Source organism: Netta rufina (assembly GCF_964035555.1).
Source record: "Netta rufina genome assembly, chromosome: 5".
Taxonomy (NCBI): Eukaryota; Metazoa; Chordata; class Aves; order Anseriformes; family Anatidae; genus Netta; species Netta rufina.
In genome coordinates, this window is record NC_140128.1 from 46,610,061 (window position 1) to 46,629,344 (window position 19,284).

A 19,284-nucleotide genomic window follows, 5' to 3' on the forward strand; every position below is an offset into this window, starting at 1 on the left:
TTCAGAAGGAGATACAGGTGCACAGTCGCCGAGTTCCTTGTCGTTAATGCCGGGGCAGCGCTGCACCGTTACTCCCCGTGACCTCTGCCACCCCTCGCCCACAGCCGAGCGGCGGGGCCGGCTGCTGGGCGGGCCGGGCCTCTCCCCGGGGCCGGGCCACGCTTGCGCACCGGTGCCGGCGGGGGGGTAATGATGGCGGCGGCGGCGCTGCGGAGAGCGGCGGTGACAGCGGGCGGCGCGGGGAGGCGCCGAGCGCTGGGGTGGCCGCGGCGGGGCTGCGCCGGGCTGGCGGTGGACGACGCCGTCAACGGGCTGAGCGACGAGCAGCGGCAGGTACGGGCGGGCCCCGGCCCCGGCCCCGGCCCCGGCCCCGTGGCGGGCCTTCCCGCGGGGGTGTGTCGGCCTCGGCGGCTGCTGATTGGCTGCGGCCGCGGGGAGCTGACCTATCCCCGGGGCGCTCCCATGGCGCGCCGCCGCCACGTGTGCGCCCTGCCCGCGGGGCACAGCGGGTGGCCGGGCCCTGGTGCGCAGCGCAGGGCGGGAGGGGGCTGCGAAGGGTTGTGGCTCTGCTGTGTTGTTCTCGTGGTCACCAAGGGACCTAAAGCTTTAGGGTGGTACTTCTGAGCTTTGTGGTGTCTCGTGTTTGATGCCTTGCCTGCTTCCAGCCGTCATAGTATTTATTCCCGATTGCCCCAGGGAATGGAATGATAGGCAGCGTCTTCACAGGCTCCTGCCAATGAAACTTGGCCTCGGTCTCGGATTTGTAGCTATTGCCACACTTGCTGCGTAATTATGACAGTGCAAGTGTACAGGTGTACAAAAAACTTGTTTGTACTTATTTTCTTACTTGGGAAGTGGAGTACTTCTGCTGTTTTCTTTGCCTGGTTTGTGTTTGTGATTTATAAGCTCACCAGCTTGAATTAACTTGATGTTTCTGTGTGCTTCTAAATTTAACAAGCATAAAAGGGAGAAAATAATCTCGTAACTTGTGTGTCTCCTGTGGAAAAGTTAATAAAAGATCAGAAACAGATCTTTAGTAATGTTAATCTGTAAATTAAGAGCACTTGTAACTGTTATAAGCTGGTTTAGTGTGTCTGGGATGCCTGTCAGAGTCCACCTCCATCCTCCCCCAGTCTCTAATGATTAACAATTTTAAGCTATTATTTTCAAGCTTTATTCTCAAGTTTACTGCTCTCAGTTTTGTTACAATGGAAGCTTTAATACTTAAAAAAGGAGGGAAAAAAAAAATAAAAGAGAAAAGCCTATCAACAGAGGAATAAACTTGTTTGGTGGTACTGGAATCCAGTGTCTGGGTAGCCATGGAAACTAACATATCTTTTTGATCTGAAACGAGAGAAAGGCAGAGCAGCTCAGGCATATTTTGCTTTGCTGCATTTGCTGCTTCTCCAGGTTTTGGTTAAAGAGCAGAGGGTTTCAGTCTCTGAATGTTCCTTCACCAGCATTAATTTGTGGGAATAAAGAACCAAGAGGGAAAAATAGAATTTTTAAGCTCTACTGTACCATCTAGACAATTTTTTTTAGTGTTCACATTAAAAACACTTTAAGGTATTGTACAAGCTTCTTTCGAGTGCGTACAGACTTCTGCAGAATGCATTGGATCTTAACATTTAGAAGAACTTTGAGTTCATCTACATTTAATTAAACGAAGCCATAGGCAGGTACTCGATGGGGGTAATGAATCATGAGCTCTGTTCACCAGTTCTTAAAGTTTCCTGACCCAAACATCACCTGAAACCCCAGTGCAGGCAGGAAATAGTTCCCCAGCACACTCTCATGCTGGGGTAAGATTAAGTTAACTGTCAAGAGGAACTTATATTCTCTATTGAGGGCTTCTCTTAAGACCTCTTGCAAAAAAGGCTAAAGAGAGTTTCATATTCTCTTTCAGCTAATAACCTGAAATACTGATTTCCTTATGATCTTGTGCTTTTGGGTTTGAGATCATTGGATCGCCTGTCAGGGGAGCATTGGAAGTATCCTAGAGAAGAAGATGACAATATATTAATGGGGTGTAACGTATGCGTTTCTCCTCACCTCTTTTCCCAGCTTAGGCAGACCATGACAAAGTTCTGTCAAGAGCATTTGGCTCCGAAGGCCCAACAAATTGACCAGGAGAATGAATTCAAAGGCATGCGGGTAAGTATTTCATGCGTGCCTGTGAAATAGATGGCAGTCTGTACTTTGATCTGTGTGTAGGCTCAAACCAGGAATTCCAGTCCACACCACAGGAAGATACGCATCAACTCTTCAAACTTGTAAGCTACAGAGAAAAAGAAACAAACAAAAAAACAAACAACAAAAAAAACCACCTTCGCTTTCTTGTTTCTTCTTTTGTTAGTTTTTAACAACTTGGGGAAAGACTGAACTAGTGTCAAAAAAAAAAAAAAAAAAAAAAAAGAAAAGAGATGGATTGATAATGGTCTTGTTTGGATTCTCATCGTGGTGTTTCTGCCTGGCCCTGTTCAAAGACTCCTCCTCTAATATGTGTGTTGTACTCTCCTAGCTAGGACTCTTGTTGTGGACAGCCCGGATATCTCAGCTTCCTCTCAAATTTGCTTTGGAAATGCTGTGTGCAAATGCAGGAATGTAGAATGGTTTGACTGTTGAGCTGAAAGTTTTCTTCCTAATAAAACCAACAGATTCTCTGCAATAGGAAGGTTTGATTGATAAAAATGAGAGACCTCGCTGTTGGTTTTCATAAGCTCCACAAGACTTAAAACGTTCAGAACATCTGCTAGGATTTCCTACAGCTCTGATGCTGATATTTTCAGGGCTATGCGCATGGCTTTGAAGTTAGCTATATAGATTTAGTCTGGCGTACCAGATGTCATCCAGTGCTATTGAATAATACTTTTTAAAGTCTCTGGAGACTATTCACAGGTAACTGTAATCACTGGCCACCGAGTCCATGTGAGAAGCAATCACCTGCGTGGCCATCCCCTAACAGAGGAAAGCCTGCAGATTGAAGCAACACCAGAGATGACTCACCTAGCACATGTGACCTTCGATGGTGGTGTCCCTTGCTACTGCACTGTGCCATGGCTTTTCTCTTCCTCTGTAATGCCATGTGCCCTGCACAGCTGATGTGTTTGTCTCGAGCCAGGCAGTGGCTCCATGCCTCGAGCCGTGTGGCTGCAGAGCAGAGGTTAATTGCATGCTGCTGTTGCAGGGCAGTAAGTCTGGGCGAAGGGAGGAGCTGGCAGTCAAGGACAGGCTGCCCTCTAGCAGATGGACTTTGTAGGGTGTGTGTCCAGCTGCACACGACTAAGCAGCCTTATCCAGTCCCCACGTGCCGCAGGTCTCCCAGGAGGCTCAGAAGCCTAGAGGCTTGTGTATAGAGTGGCCATTGTGGATTCAGCTCTCTTGGCTTCACAAGTCCAGAGTGTTCACCAGAAATCACGATTTTTTATAACTTTTCTAATACCTTTGCCTACCTCAGCAGTTGCTTTTCCTGACCCAGCTGTAACGCTTCCTTTTTTTTTTAAATATAAGCTCTCACAAGGAGGTTTCCTTGGGTTTACTCACCAGTTTCTGGTTTTACCCTAGTCTTAAATTGTTCAGTGATTGCAGCTCTTCTCAGTACTTTCCAGGCCTTCAGTCACGGATAACTTATTCTAGCTGTGGCAATCACAGGCTAATAGACCTACACAGTGTTGCCAAAGCAGCGTGACAAGGTTGTTTGAGGTAAAAAGCAAGCATAAATTTAAGACATGACATCCTAAATTACCTTTAGCCAGAAACAGCATACGAGAGCCTAGAATTTTTTAAGGTAATTGGACATTTAATTTACCCAGTTTACGAATTTAGGTGATGTGTTAAAATCTTAGGACCTGTCCTTCCCAAATTAAATTTAGGCTTGTGAGTTCCCTCCCTGCATAACTGGAGTCCTTAAGCCTGTGTGGGTTCTTGGTTGGAAGCATGGAGCTGCTGCTGCAGGAGGAATGGTACTGATGTGATGATCTCTGAGGTTTCACACAAACAGGGTAAATCAGCGTGTCCAGTGAGCTACCTGGGAAGGCTTCTCACCCTGCTGCCCTGACCACATGTCTGGACTGATTGCTTTTGTTGTGTATTTGTAGGAGTTTTGGAAGAAACTTGGGGAATTGGGAGTTCTGGGGATCACAGCTCCTGGTAAGTGTTTTCCTGCCTCCGACCATCTGCTGGGTGATTCCTCACACAAAAGAGAGACGACTTAAACTCACCCTTTCCAGCTCATAACATCCTTGTCTGTGATGTGACATCTGTTTTTGTCCAGAAGCTGCTGTTTTCATGGTTTTTAAAACTCTTTGGACACTTCTGTTGTTCTTTACCAAGGAAAAAGGAGCTTGATTCAGTAGACTTCTGGACAATTACGAAATGGCTTTTGCAACTTACCAGTACTTTTCAGAAATGTTTTCTCCAGATATACATACAACTTGAATGTGTTTGTGCTTCACCCATATGAAGCGTTTGCTTCAAGTTTTGAAGCCTGAGAGCTACAGATAAAAGTATCCTAGAGCAAGCATCCATCTCTAATAGAAGAAGTTACAGGGCATTAAACAATGCCGTGAAAAGCTGTGATAGCTAATGGAGGGCTGACAGCATCCAACCCGTCAGGGAAAAAAAAAAAAAAAAATCGGGTAAATCTTATTCAGCCTTGTCCAGGTTAGTTGAAAAGTGTTTTGATTAATGTTACAGATTACTGAGCCTGCCATGGTCATGCTGAATGCGCTAACGCAGTGTAATGAGGAGAAGCCCTTAGTGGAGAAAAGCAGCCAATGGGGCCTTTATTTCCCCATCGTAAAGTCTGTGTTTCTAGATGTGTGTGTGCAAAGGCTTCTGCAGAAGCAAGCTGAATAGCAATGCGTTGAAATAATGCCTCTGCATTTCTTTCTGTGGCACCAAGTCTGCTTGAAAGAGTCTCTATTTCTGCTTTCTTTCTCTTTACTCTTCCCAATTTACTGCTGCTCCTGTTTTTTCTCACTCTTACCTTCTTTCTTCTTTGATGTTGTGCCTGAGGCTTACAGCAGTTTCCCACACTATAAATAAGCTATCCCCTCATGAGTCCTGTCTTTTTTGATTTCCTGAAAGATTTACCTCTAAAACCTTGCTATGCCCAAACGTGCAATTTTTGATTGTATTGCTATGTGCAGTTTCTTTATTGGCATTGGTTTTGCTGTAGGAGGTGGAGGCTGGACCTGGGGATGTGAAGATAATGTGAAATCTTATGAGAGTGCATGGTCAATTAAATGGTGTGCTTCAGCACCAATGGGTCAAGTCTTTTAAGGAAACATTTTGAAGAAATGCTTTTTACTTTATTTTTAAAACTTAGTATACTGTGTTGCTTTGTTGTATTTATTTTATAGAAAAAAAAAAAAGAAGAAATGCAAATACTTTGGAGTAATCATACAGGCACATCATATGTAGAGAGTGATTTTGAAAGGGCACCATCAGCCTAGATCACTGCAGCTTGTAGTATATAAATAGTTGTGATAGGAATATTTTCTTGTACCTCTTGCAGTACAAAGTTGTTATGTACCTGTACTGCTTACAGCAGGCAGTTGCCTTTCCTGTATTGAGGTGATAGCATCCAACCCAGCAGGCAGTATAGCAGATCTTTTGTTTTGGCACACGTGAGAAGTGGTTAAACCCATCTTTCAGGATATTGAGAGTGAAAACCCAAACCCTGATTCAGGGTGGAGAGGTGGTTTCGGAGGATAAAGAGCCCTGCAGATAAAGACAGCTGTCAGAATGGGTGACGTGGGAGAAAAGCTGCCCCTAATGGTAGTGACTGCTGTATTAATTCGGATTTGGGGCAGTGGCTCTCTTTCAGCCCAGGTTATGCTCTTGCTCATCTCTTTGGTCACTGCACGTGCAAACATATCTTGCTCTTACTGTTGCTGCTGCTTGCTTACAGCACTCATGTTGATGACTAGGTGGTGCTTGCAGGTTATTTCCCTGGCTAGTTTGTGGTGGTTTATGTCCTCCTCTTTTAGTTCTTCCCTTATCAGTATGATCACTTGCTTCTTGCCTGCTCAGCTTTTACTTTTGGATGAAACTGTGTGTATACAAATGTGTGTGTAAGTAGATGTATTTATGTAGGCTGTCAACGCTCAAGGCCATCATGCATTTGTCAGCCACCTTTTGTTTTGTTTTGTTGCCTTCTCCCTCCTTGTCTCACTCTGTGTCTTTAATTGTATCAGCCACTGGTTTAAGACTCATCTCAGGGTGCCCAGCTGGACTTGCTGTTACAACTTGATCTCTGAAATCCACATTCTTGCTGCTCTTGAATTACAACAGTTACATTTTAGGATCATTCTCATTCCAGACCCATCATCCCTCAAAGTGCTGATCTCCTGCGTATTTGTGGGCATTAGAAGTCCCTAATACCCCAGATCTTAGACCAGTTTGAGGGTTCCTTTTTTATTTAAAGGTTCTCGTTAATACAAACATAGTTAGACTTTGCAAACTTTGCTCCTTTTCCCCTCTCATAATGCAGGTTGGCATCTTATGATTTAATCCTCATTAAATCATTATATTATATTGTATTAACTTTGCACTTAGGGATAGTTGCCAAGAAAGATTCCTTGTTGTGCAAGTGTTGGTAGCATGTTTTAGGTATATCCTTATCCATGTATTATTTATGAAATATGCTTCACAAACACAAATCGTTATCGATTGTGCTGAAGAAGTAATGTCGCTGTACTTTTAAGATAAAACTCAAATTCTGAGAGGATGGGGAAAGCCAGAGGTGCCCAGCTCAGAGAAAAAAAAAAGAAAAAAAACAAATGAAATAAAAACCAGCCAAAACCAGCAGCATTCTTGTCTCAGATCTCACTCAAGACAGCCCAGCCCAGCCCAGGGGTCTTGTGCACATGTGCTGTGTCCCGTGGTGGTTAACGTGGGGTTTTTGTTCTCAGTGAAGTACGGTGGATCTGCTTTGGGGTACCTGGACCACGTGCTGGTGATGGAGGAAATTTCTCGTGCATCAGCAGCTGTGGGGCTTAGCTATGGAGCCCACTCCAACCTTTGTATCAACCAGCTGGTGCGGAACGGCAACGAAGCCCAGAAGGAGAAGTATTTGCCCAAGGTATAAGGCAGGATGTGGACTGGAAAGCATCCTGGTTTGGGTGGTGGTTTTGGGGACAAGAGTGGGAGCGGGTTCCATGCTTTAAAGTGTTAGGGAATACAATAGATTTTGCTACATTATGAGGTTTGGGACAATAAAATACAACAGAGTGCACTAGATTTAATATTTTTGCTGTTGCTGATCTGGTCTGTCACTATCCATGTTTTCTGAGAGCATGTTTGTGTGCCTGGCTTCTTCTATCGGGCTCCTGTTTGTAGATACAGGGGTGAGGAGTCAGAGTTGCGACTGTATCCACATGCTTATGGAATTAATAATTTTTTTAATGAAAAAGCATACCCTTCTTGCACAGAGGGTCTACTTGTTTCAAGTAGGCAGCAACAGAATAAAGCCAAAAAAAAAAATTGTAACACAAAAAACAGCAGTTTTTAAAAATTATTTTTAATATTTTACTTTCCTTGGAATTTCGTGCCTTTCTGTGCCTTTCCTTTGACAAACAACCGTCCCCTTTAAAGTGTGTAGATGCAAGGAGGGATGTACAGTTAGCAAGAGCTGAAAGTAGCTGCTCTGCAGCACTCCTAAAGTACCAGAGCAGTGCATGGTACAGATGCATGCAAGGATGAGCTTTCTTTCATTGTGTTCAGCGTTTTAAGCACCAGCTGGTTTCAGTGCTCCAGCATTTAGGAAATACTATATTAACCAAACTTGCCTTTCCCTAACTTGATAATTTTGATTCCTTAATTTGCATTGAAAGAGCATCTTGTGGAACTCAGAATTTGTGTAGTCTTTGTACCCCAGCCTGTGTCGGATCCCGTGCCTGCAGGCAAAGAGGATGGGGCAGTACCCGAGTTATGGGGAGCTGGGACAGGCAGACAGCCTCTGCAGACCTTTGTCACCAAAGGAGGCTGTGGAGTGACACTGGATTATATTTTTCAAACTTTCTAAAGTGCTTGGAGACTTCTGTGCTTCTTGCTCTTTTTATATTTTATATTCTGCAGTTTTTACTACCCCAGTGCTTGGTTTGCTGCCTGTGCTAATTAACTGCGAGTATCTTCATCACGTAAAGCTCTGATGTTTGTAACCTGCCTGGTAAACGGATTTATCTGTTTATACATGTGGAGAAATGTAACTGAATCCCAGCTACTGAAATTATTACCGCAAGAAACTTGACTTAAACCATGTGCAAGGCACAGTGTTGCTTCCTCAAAGCATTCTTGTGCAGCTTGGCAATAGGTAACCCCAAGCTGTCCTCGTTGCTGCTCGGGGGTGTTTTAATGCCATCATTCGCCGGCTTTCAGCATGAGATGTGCTGACCCTAGTTCCAACTCGCCTTGGTTCATGCTGAAGTACTTAGTGGTACTTATTTAATTAGCATTGAGCGTATCACTGACTGCTGGTGAAATGCACTAATGTATGGGATTCTTTCAACGTAGCTTTTAAGCATGGAACTTTTTTTTTGTTAAAAAGAAGGGGGATCAAAAGGAGAGAATGGATGAAAGTGCATGGGGGGAGAATCAAGGAGAAAAGCTCAGGATGAAGGAACAGGAAAGGGGAAGCAGCAGCTATGCCCAAGCCTGGCATGAGCAGGCACAGAAGCAGTGTGTCCACCTGCTATTTTAGTAGGAGTGTGGGGAGACAGGGCTATGGGAATGCTGCAAAGAACTTCCCAATCTCTTTTCACAGCCCTTACTGGCCTCTTGTGTTCAACAACTCTTGTTTATCTAAAAGGGCAGTTGTGAAGCGTGGAGCAAGGAGCTTGTGAAAGGCACACGGCTGCCTGCATGATTCTTTTGGCACCTTCCTGGAGATAGCTGCCTGCAGCTCTGTGTATAAAGCACTCACTCAGATGTGAGTTGAGCCATCCTCCTCCTCCCGCTGTGCTTTGGTGCTGTTCCCTCAGCACAGCAGCACAGGGGAGCTCCCTGTGAAGACTCCACCAGGAGCAGTTTCTTTTTGGCAGCTCTTGCATGGAATAGCTAGGATGGAGATACAGAAAAAGAAGTGGAAGGCACCTTAAAGAAGGAATAGAAACAATGCTACTATTCCACTTCGTTTTCTCGTATTTGTCTCTTCCAGCTAATCAGTGGGGAGCACGTTGGAGCCCTAGCGATGAGCGAGCCTAATGCTGGATCTGATGTTGTGTCCATGAAGCTGAAAGCAGATAAGAAAGGTAAAACCTGTCTGGTGCTTCCTGGGTGGGTAGCCAGCATAAATGTCTCCTGTAAACTTAAACTAACCTCCCTAACACCATTCAGAAATGGTGCTTAGCCTTGGATTTGCCAAGCAATGTTAGTGGCCTTGTACAACCTCCCAGAATAATCTGGGATAAAGCAAACATACTGAAAGTGATAAAGCAAGGTAGTGAAGACATGGAATGGGTGGTTGCATGTCCAAAAGTGGACTTCTGATTGTGGTGGTGGAATATGGTGGTATAATGGACCTATTGCTAGAAGCCTTCGTTTGTCAGGGATTCATTAAACTGACTTTGGACTCCAGAAATGAAAGGAATGAATTTTCTTGAGATCGAGAAAGATTTGTGCGTGTTGTTTGTGGGGATCCTTGAAAGCCAGTTTTGAAACAAATGGGGTGAGGATGTCGGTGTTGCTCTGTCTGTTGTGAGCTGACAGACTGCACCTCTGTACTTCCAGGGGACTACTTCATTTTGAATGGGAACAAATTTTGGATTACCAACGGGCCTGATGCAGATGTTCTCATCGTTTATGCTAAAACAAACCTTAATGCTGTACCAGCCTCCCAAGGTATAACTGCATTCATTGTGGAGAAGGTAGGTTTACATTACTGTTTAGTAACTCTCACAATTTTATTCTAGTGTTTATTATTTATTTATTTATTTATTTATCTTTTTTTTTTTTTTAAAAAGCTACCTCCTTCAGCCTAAAGGGCTTGTTTAGAAACCAACTAGTTTTCTTTCCACAACCATCACCCCCTTCCTCAAAGAGACGTTAATTCCTGCCTGAATTTTATAAGCTCATGAAGTTAGGCCTCTGCCCCAGTGATACGGCGGGTTGCACTGCCAGCTGGGAGCTCCTGGATTTTGGCATACAAGCCCATAGCCAGCCTTTTGGGCTAGAAATGTGGAGAGAACAGTCAAGATCCTAATAAAAATGGACTTTTGCTTGTTGCCCAAAATTGTCAGGAGTTACGGAGACCCTGTAAATCTGTCCTACTGTCTGTCCTGTGATCTATCCCTGCATTTTTTAATGTCAATACATTGAAATAACTTTATTCATTTTTCCCCCTTCTTCTTTCACTGCCCTTTTGGATTCCTGCAGTGACCCAAACATGCAAGTAAAAGTGATCAGAAACAGGACTTTTGATAGGGACCCCTTGGGAAGTGGGGATCTTTTGGGGTCTTTCTTCCCTTTTAGTTAGTTGGGGCTATGCTAGACACATTTTCATCTCCACAAGGAAGATAGGAAGCTGTAATAAAACAAATGGTACTGGAAATAGATCTCAGATCAGTAAACCTTCTGATGGCCTTACTGGACTGAGAGACTAGAATAGTTCAGGCACTGTCAGCACTTGCAGTCCTTGCTGTAGAGAAGTGCTTGTGTTGGCAGCTGGCCAAATCTCTATTTGTTTAATATTTATGTGCAACAGAAAATTAATCCACTCCATTTGAAAAGTGGATCCACTCAGTTTGCCACATGTCCACATTTCTCAGATTATTTGCTTCCTGCTTGTACTTGTGCCTGGTTTTGTCCCCACAGTGGGTGCTTCCTTGACTCCCTTCTGGTGCTCCACACGTACTCATGTGGTCAGGGAAATTTCACACATCTGTAGTGATTTTTTAGTCTTTCAGAATTGAGAGATATGAGACTCAGTTTTAATGTCTTGGCTTTTTTGCAGGGAACCCCAGGTTTCAGCACAGCGCAGAAGCTTGATAAGCTGGGAATGAGAGGGTCTAACACCTGTGAATTGATCTTTGAGGATTGTAAGGTCCCCGGTAAGCTGGCTTCAAATCATGGCAGTATGCATGCGGGGTGGTTCCCTCTCTTCTTGCTTAGATAAATTGGATCACCAATTACATGCACGTTCAGACTGTGACCTAGAGGGCTTTGTAGATGGTTATCTGCTCTTTGGCAACCTCCTAAGAGCTGGTGAAATTGGGAAGGTGCAGTCTGATGGATTCCAATGAACAAGCACATCCCGTGTTAGATCACTTTTGTTTCTCCCTCAGGGACCTAACTCTTAACCACTGCTTTTACAAAGCCTAGATGAGGCTTTCAGAGAAACTTCTGATTGTTTCCATTAGAGCTCCCCAAATAGTACATAGGAGAACTTATTTGCATTGAAGTTTCTTTTCCCCAAAAATGACTGAAGGCTACCTGCCAGCCTTCCGGTTTGTTTATAACATTTCTGAATTCTTGTGGTGTCAGGGCCTGAAAATAAATGTCCTTTCCACTGTTAATACAGCAGGGGCAACTGTAGTGGCTATTTTTGTTGACAGAAAGTTCACAGCCACTCTACAGCAAGTAGAGGAGATCCCTTATCTGAACTCCAGAAACTCCCAACAGCATGTCTGCAGAGCAAGCATCTCCGCTGCTCCCCATACACAAAACAGCTGCTTTGCAGCATGTGGAAGGGTTTCAGCTGAAATCTGACGTTTCTGACTTGACTGAATCCCTCCACTCTGAAATCAGAAAGTCCAGTACCCGAGTCTTCAGATCATCTTCTGGGTAATCATCTGCACAGAACAGCATGTTCTCATGGTAACAAGATTCCATTTTCTGATAGCTCGGGGAAGCACATCGCTGCACGTTGGAAGTTAACACACTTTGCACTATGGCCATTAATGCTGCTTCTGATTTTCTGCATTGGCAGCTGAAGCATTTTGCTGTTTCATGTCTCATGTTTCATGTCTGTTTCATGCTGTTGCATGTCTCACATCAAAATGTCTTCCTCTAGCACTGCAATTCCACCAGCTTTAAAATACAGGGGTTCGTTGTCAGCCATGCTACAGTGAGTGTTTTTTCTCATACTTAGTGGATTCATTTGGTCATGTTGCTTTCATAAAAGTTGGTTCAGAGCGTCAACTTTCATTGCTGTGACATGCAGCCAGCAAGCCCACCCCCTCCTTGTGCAGTCAACACATATTCTTCAGCAACCTATCCATCCCTTTTCCCAGGACGTACAGGAAAATATTCAGGCTATTTGGTCCTTTTTGTTTGTTTTCAAGCTATTAGATGTCATTACTTCTGAACAGTTACGTCACTTTATAATTAGTGATTCCAGCATTTATGTTCTGTTCTTCAAAGTGATGTTTGCTATTAGTGTTTTTCTTTGTTTCTGGAGGTGTGGGGGGGAGCAGATGCTGAGTTTTTTCTCCAAGAGCCAAGCATCATTTTTCATTTTTTAAACTCATGATCCTGATCCTGTAGAAGCTGGACTTTTCCATGCAGTACACCAGCACACTCCTCAACAAGCAGCAGAAGACAATGCAGTCCTTGAGCTTCTGCCCCTGAAAGAGATTATTTGCTTCAGGAGATTAGCTGCACGTGTCCACAAGTCCTGCCACATTTTCTCATTGCATATTGCACCTCTCAGATCTCTTGTGATCAAAGCCTGAAGCATATGTCAGTTCTTCTACAGGGCATGCTAAGTGAATAATCTCTGTCCATCTGCAAAGCAGAGTTGGTAGGCTGTAAGTTCTCTCCTGACTGCAGGAATACAGCCATACTGAGATGAGCCTTTTGTTCCTGCTTCTGTTTATATTGTTAACACCAGTGCATGCTTTAAGTTGTCCCACAATGACACGGCTTTCAGTCTTTTTCTCAGCCCATTATCAAATATGTTTTTTTTTTCTGTTCCATTTTCACAGAAATAATACTCATCTTTGAAAATGTGTATTTGTAACAAACACAATGTTCTGCTCTGTTCCCCTCACAGAAGGGGTGATAAGTTTGCGTTTTCCAGTCTCAGAAGGCTGATGTATAACCCCAACACGTGCTAAGTGGTGAGCTTTGGTTGCTTGCCCATGCAAGTTTTGATTCCTGTATTAGGAATGACCAGTGAGGTGACCTGAGTATATCAGATGAGAATTTGCATTCATTTCCAATACCATCCAATGTCTGCTGAGTGTGGTAACACCTTTTGGTCACTGTCAGTTTGGGTTAGATACAAACTAATGGGATGGTGAAGAGGGCTCCCAGTTTGTCCTTGAGGTGATTGTCTCCTATTCACGTTGATATAAATGCTAAGCTGGAAGGTCTCAGCTCAGATACGCTTTATAACCATCTACTGCTTTTCCTTTTTGGCTTTGTTTGGATTGAAAAGATGTTTCAGTGTCAGGGAGTGTATCCATTGAAACTCAGCCTGTCTAGCTCACCCTGAATGTTTGCATCTCAAACTGGAAAGAAAGTTGTGCACGAGTAAAAGCTTACCCATCATTTTCTTTTGATTGCAGCTGAAAATGTCTTGGGGGCACTGAGCAAGGGAGTCTACGTGTTGATGAGTGGGCTGGACCTGGAGAGACTTGTGCTGTCTGGTGGGCCGCTGGGGTAAGGGTTTGTCGTCTTTCATAGATTATAAGGCTGGAAAGATGGTTCACAACCCCCTGGCCCAGTGGGATCGCACCTCTCTGTAGGATACTGAGATACTGGGGCAGCTTTGGAGAGAAGAGGAAAGTGTGACTGGAGGAGGTGGCTGGGTCGGAGCCGTACAAGGGAAGCAGGAGCAGAGAGATCTGTAGCTTCTGGGAACTCGTTAGCTGTGTTATAACTGCTCTAATGGGCTCCTGCTGGAGGGTGCTCAGCTCGGCACTCCTAGGCAGCTGCAGGGAGCTCTTCTTTTGCTCTGTGTGTGCTCCATCTTTTCTGTTAGCTCTCCTCACCTCTCCATTCTTCATGGAGGCTCTTCTCCATTTGAAAGCATCTAGGTGAAACATGTTGAGGGCTAAGGGATAAAAGAAGCAATGCAAGAAGGAAAGTTTGGGAATCCCTGCCCTTTGGTGTTGTGCAGGTGAGGTGGTTCTCTGGATTGATCATCCAGAGCATGGTTTTGAAAATGTTGGTCTTGACATAAATGTTACCAGGAGTGGGAAGTCTGCTTCAGTCCCTGAGAGCTGGGAATAGCCAGCTCTGCATTTGTGTTACTGATTCTTTAAAACTTAAAAGCACTATCCAGACTGCCACATAGAAGGATCTTTGGACTGGATAAAAGGTTTGTTATTCACTTACTCAGTCCTTAAGGTTCCTAACAACCTATTTTTCATCGCACAGCCCCTTTGTCTCCTCCCAAGTGGTCTCTCTGTGCTAACTCTCATGTGGACAGATTATCTTCCGCAAAGCAGGAAGAGGGTTTTTCACCATTCTTATTCTTGTCTACACTTTTTATGTCACCAGCTAATGCTCCTTTTGTTGGTCTTCTCTGGAGATGTAAGGCAGCACAAGCTGTCCTAGCTACAGCTGTAAGAAAACTCTTCAACACCCCATCTCATTTTCCTGAATTAAGGAGGTGAGACCTTGCCCCAGGATGTCCCAAATGAGCAACATGAAGAACACTGTGAAGAGAAACTGTGGCCTCTTAGATTTTATAGCATTGTTTGAGTGGAGCTTTAAGGGAGACAGCAGTTTTTTGTTGTTGTTTGTTTTTTTTTTTTTTTTTAGGTAGAAGAACCTTTTTGCCTTAGACTGAGCTTGCAAGATTGCAATATTATTTTTTTGTTGATTGTTCTGTTGTCATCCTTCTCCTATCTAGGATCATGCAAGCTGTTCTTGACCATGCAATTCCATACCTACATGTAAGAGAAGCATTTGGACAGAAAATTGGACAGTTCCAGGTGAGACAGAAGAGGAGTTAGAAGTTTTTGTCTCTCTTTTTTTTTTTTTTTCTTAAAGAGAAGATGGGGAGCCCATTTATGGGAGGGCTTTTCATGGGGAGGTAGTTAAGGGTTTGTACTGGGGTTGGGAAGTAAGGATGTGGTTTGGAGGTGAAAGGATCTCTGAGCCTGTTTACCTGAGGCCACTCCCACCCCCCCTTACTCCCTTGGGTATTAAAATGTGAAGTTTTAACAGCTGTAAAATGGATCTCATCTTCTGTGACGTGCAGCTCATGCAGGGCAAAATGGCCGATATGTACACGCGGCTGATGGCGTGCCGGCAGTACGTCTACAACGTGGCCAAGGCCTGTGACCACGGCCACATCAACGCAAAGGTGAGCTCACTCCGGGGTGGGCTGTGTCTGCTGGGGGAATTCCCTTTCCTTTGGTCCCACAACATGAGCAGGAATTCCCTTTCCTTCGGTCCCACAACGTGAGCAGGGTGGATGTTTTGTATGGGAGCTAAAAATGATGTGCTCGCAGCTCTCCAAGTGCTGTTTTTCCCTCTGGAGAAAAAGAAACCATAGTCCTACAAGGGAACAGATTTAGCAGGATCAGTAGGTGTTTATTGGAAGCCCAAACACAATATCCTGCCTGTTGTACGGGGCTACAGCAGTCATCCCGAGGTGTTATCGCCTCTACACACCGGCACTGTCAGTGCATGCCTATTGAAGGAGAGGACTGAACATCTGACAGAGCGAAGCCCTGCATCCCAAATCAAATCACATTGGTCTCCTGTGGGCACAATGTGTTTGTGAAGGACCAGCTCCCCTGCTGCACTTGTTTTCTTGTCTTCACGTGGCCTGACACAAATGCTCTGCCGTGACAAAGACTGCCCCAGGTCCTTGCTTTCTGGGGGGTGAATCCCGTGCCTTTGTGAGGTGGTTTGGGCTCGTTAGATATGTTAATTAGTGAAAAGGTTGGAGAAGGGCAGGTGGCATCTTTCCTGACTCTGTTGTGGTTTCTATCTCTCCTTGCAGGACTGTGCCGGAGTGATCCTCTACTCAGCAGAGTGCGCTACCCAGGTGGCTCTGGATGGGATTCAGTGCCTCGGTAAGCTGCAGTCACTGGCAGGGTTTGTGGCTTTAAGTGTGCTCTCACCTATCCCACCCTCACCCCCTGAAACGAGAGAGAAGTGACTCGTAACATCTTTTTGCTTGTAGGTGGGAATGGTTACATCAACGACTACCCGATGGGGCGCTTCCTGCGTGACGCCAAGCTCTACGAGATAGGGGCAGGCACCAGTGAAGTGCGCAGGCTTATCATTGGCAGGGCCTTCAACGCAGCTTTCAAGTAACGTCTGCCAGGGAAAAAGGCAGCACCCTGATCACTCTGAGGCCTTTGACAGTAGATACAGCAACGCACAACTCTTTTCTTCCTGTGATTCTGGGATCGTCACTTGTGGACTCTTTCCCACCTGCTTTGTGAACAGACGCTGCCGGACTGGGCTTGGGCGGAATGAATCAGTCTGTAGCAGGGAAGGAAAAAAATATATTTTTCTTCTCGTGATCAGCCTGATTCTCAGTGTTGCAGAGCTGAGGTTCATCAAGGAGACGTGCTGCCATCAAAGCAGGCTGTTGAGCAGTACACCTGGAACAAGAGGTGGCCACTGCTGAGCACAAACTCAATCCAAAAAAGGGACGGGGGAACAATTTAGTTCTCTTTTTAAAATCGAGTGCCATTAAATAGCTAGCATTTAGCATGCTACCACTGGAAAGGGAAATTTCCTGTTGTGACCTTGCAGTGGGATTGATAACTTCTGTTCTGGGGAACTCAGCCACCTCCGTGATGTGGTTGGCGTTATCATGAATGCTTGAGCATCATAGCTGCACAACCAGTGTGTTAGGTGATGATTCTTAAAATCATGTTAAAATACCACATCTGTTTCTTTGCATACTTCCTTTCCTATTCCTGCTGCTTCTCAAGATATTTCAGTGCAGTCCAAAGTCTTTGCTTCTCTGATTGACTGCCTCCTGCTGAGTTATTCATTCAGATGTGTCACTATCCATCATTCTGGGAACAGTTAAAATGTCAGACCTGTATTGTGACATCCATGAATGAAGCAGGCAGGAGGAGGCTGACTTTTTAGGTTGGGGTTATTTGGTTTTGTTTGTTTTTTCTTTTTCCTTTTTTTTTTTTTCTCTGAAGATTATTTTTTCGGCAAAAGCATGCGTTCACACTCCGCTGTTGGTTGGTTAAAGAAGTCAGTGAGCACAGCAGTATTTGTGGGTGTCTTCAGAGCACATTATATACAGTGCATTGAAGTTTATCTAGCCTTAATAAAGAAAACGGCACAGTATGCTGCCAGCCTTAAAGAGTGAATCACATGGAAAAACTGGATGGTGTAAATATGACAGAAGAATGAATGAAACAGTTGCCATATAGCCAAACTCCCAGGAGCTTAACAGAAAGAACTTAAAGCTTTTTGTAATATTTGGTTGTAATTGACATCTATCTGTACTAGGTGCCTAATGCTGAATTTTAAAATACTACAAATTGAAGAAAAGCTCACCTTCCTGAATTGCCAGGTAGGTCACCCAAGTATTTATTTAAAAATAAATAAATAAAAGCAGAGCTTCAGTTCTTCTGGAGTTAGAAACAGCTTCTTAACAGGGGCAGTACTTTCTTCCTAAACTTCATTTTTATTCAGCTACAGTGGGATCATTCTGGAAGTGTCCCAGAGTTTAATTTTCAATCTTCATTTCTGGGTAGAGCTAGTGGAGAGGGGACAGAGGTGACATTGCCTGTCAAGAATATCTCACTGAGCTGCACCTAGAAATGTTTTGGAAATAAGCTTTGTCTAGAGGAGACATTTTATATTTTTACTACCAAGTGATTACAGATGTCGTCACCTGTACCTGCAAGTGACAAAACTGCAGATGCTGCACCCCAGTCTGGTGTCCCTGTGAGAGCCTTGGGGCAGAAGTTTTCGGATATGCCCGAGTGAGTTGGTAGCAGATCCTGCTGTGACAAGTAGTGGCAGTTGTGCAGCCCTTGTACCTCTGAGCACTGTGGTCTGCTTGCATTTTTTCCAGCAAGCTGCGGCCAGAGCAAGTATGCAGAAACCGGTGCTGCAGGGTATGGCGCAGAGCTGTCTGCTCTCCAGGGTAAGTGCAGCTCCACGTCTCAGTAAATAAGCAAACCTCATCTGAGAGGTGGTGGGAGTGCTTGCCAGGGAGGTGAGGAGTGTGAGCACGGTGTCTCTAACGCACGTCGGAAAACTCGTGTCTTGCCTGCGTGTTCTGCAGCTCTTTAATATGGGAATGAATCACTGCAATTTTCCGTGAAAACTCTCAAAAGAACATTGGAGCTGAATCATTGTGTTATGATCTGTCTCCAGCCAGAGGAGCTTTTCTGAAATGAATGTCAGAGCAACATCGGGATGTGGCTAGATTCAGATTGTTTAAAAATATATATTCTAGGCTGGAAGGGATCCGCAGCTTTTTAAACCTGTCCTCTAACACTGGAGAGCTCTATTTTTTTTTTTTGATACAAATAATAAATAATGCCTTTGCTTTCTAGGCTGATCAGCACCTTTGAGTTAAAGGTGTAATGAATCAAAGTCTAACGCATCATGGGACAGGGTGGAGAGTGGGATTAATAAATCTCGAACCGGGTTATGTTAATCAAACCTCGTCTGCTTCCACTGCAGCATGGCACGGGCTGCCTTTCCTTGCACGGAGCAGTTTTCACTGTGGTGTAAAAACAAAGCTCCCAGCACACCAGGGAGTGCTCCAGTGTTTAAGGTTAAGGGGTTTTTAATCTTTATGCAATATAATGAAATAAGCTTTTGCTGGACAGCCTGTGTCCCCGTGGTGTTTCCCAGCAGAGGGCAGGTACAGACCTCGTCTGGTACCCGCCACAGCGTCTCTGGGCTGGCAGCAGCTGAGGGACCAGCAGTGCCTTCCCTTGCCCACCCTTACTCTTACCTACTACAGCTCTTTTTTCCAAAGTGTTTAAAAATAAATATGTATGTATATAGAGAGAGAGATAGTGATGCACTGAGGCTGTGCCTCGGGCCCCCTCTGGAGAGCAGCAGGCAGGGCTAACAGGGAAAATGTGCAAGAGCGCTGTGCCTCTAACATGATCCTAAGGGATCCTGTGCCTTTAACATGATCCTGAGGGATCCTGAGGGATCATATTAGAGGCACAGTGAATTTGCAGTGGAGGTTTTCCTAGCCTGAGAAATGTGTGGCTGATGGCAGAGAAGGGTTAATGTGCTGCACCCTTCCTGGTTCTGAAGTTGCTTGCCCTGTTTGCAGCTGGCTGCTCAGCAATGGGGAGAGAGAAAACGCGGAGAGCATAGGAAATTATTCACAAGGTAAAAAACAGAGTTTATTTTAGCAGCGTGTTTAAAATG

The 19,284-nt window shown here is 44.7% G+C and overlaps 1 protein-coding gene across 1 annotated transcript; it reads left to right on the forward strand.

Annotated features, from left to right (window-relative positions):
• The first annotated feature begins 175 nt into the window (after positions 1-175).
• Positions 176-18,457, forward strand: IVD (isovaleryl-CoA dehydrogenase). Its single transcript, XM_084288201.1, has 12 exons — positions 176-333; positions 2,065-2,154; positions 4,098-4,149; positions 6,918-7,087; positions 9,161-9,254; positions 9,733-9,869; positions 10,955-11,051; positions 13,512-13,605; positions 14,804-14,885; positions 15,155-15,259; positions 15,905-15,977; positions 16,088-18,457. The coding sequence occupies exons 1-12, from the start codon at positions 190-192 to the stop codon at positions 16,219-16,221; spliced, it is 1,272 nt and encodes a 423-aa protein (XP_084144327.1). The 5' UTR covers positions 176-189; the 3' UTR covers positions 16,222-18,457.
• The last annotated feature ends 827 nt before the right edge of the window (positions 18,458-19,284 follow it).

What these genes read in the sequence shown, in the direction of transcription:
- IVD (XM_084288201.1), top strand. Translation starts at nt 190, where the DNA reads ATGATGGCGGCGGCGGCGCTGCGGAGAGCGGCGGTGACAGCGGGCGGC. An exon ending in TGAGCGACGAGCAGCGGCAG is followed by an intron (nt 334 to 2,064) that starts GTACGGGCGGGC and finishes CTCTTTTCCCAG; the next exon opens with CTTAGGCAGACCATGACAAA. An exon ending in ATGAATTCAAAGGCATGCGG is followed by an intron (nt 2,155 to 4,097) that starts GTAAGTATTTCA and finishes GTGTATTTGTAG; the next exon opens with GAGTTTTGGAAGAAACTTGG.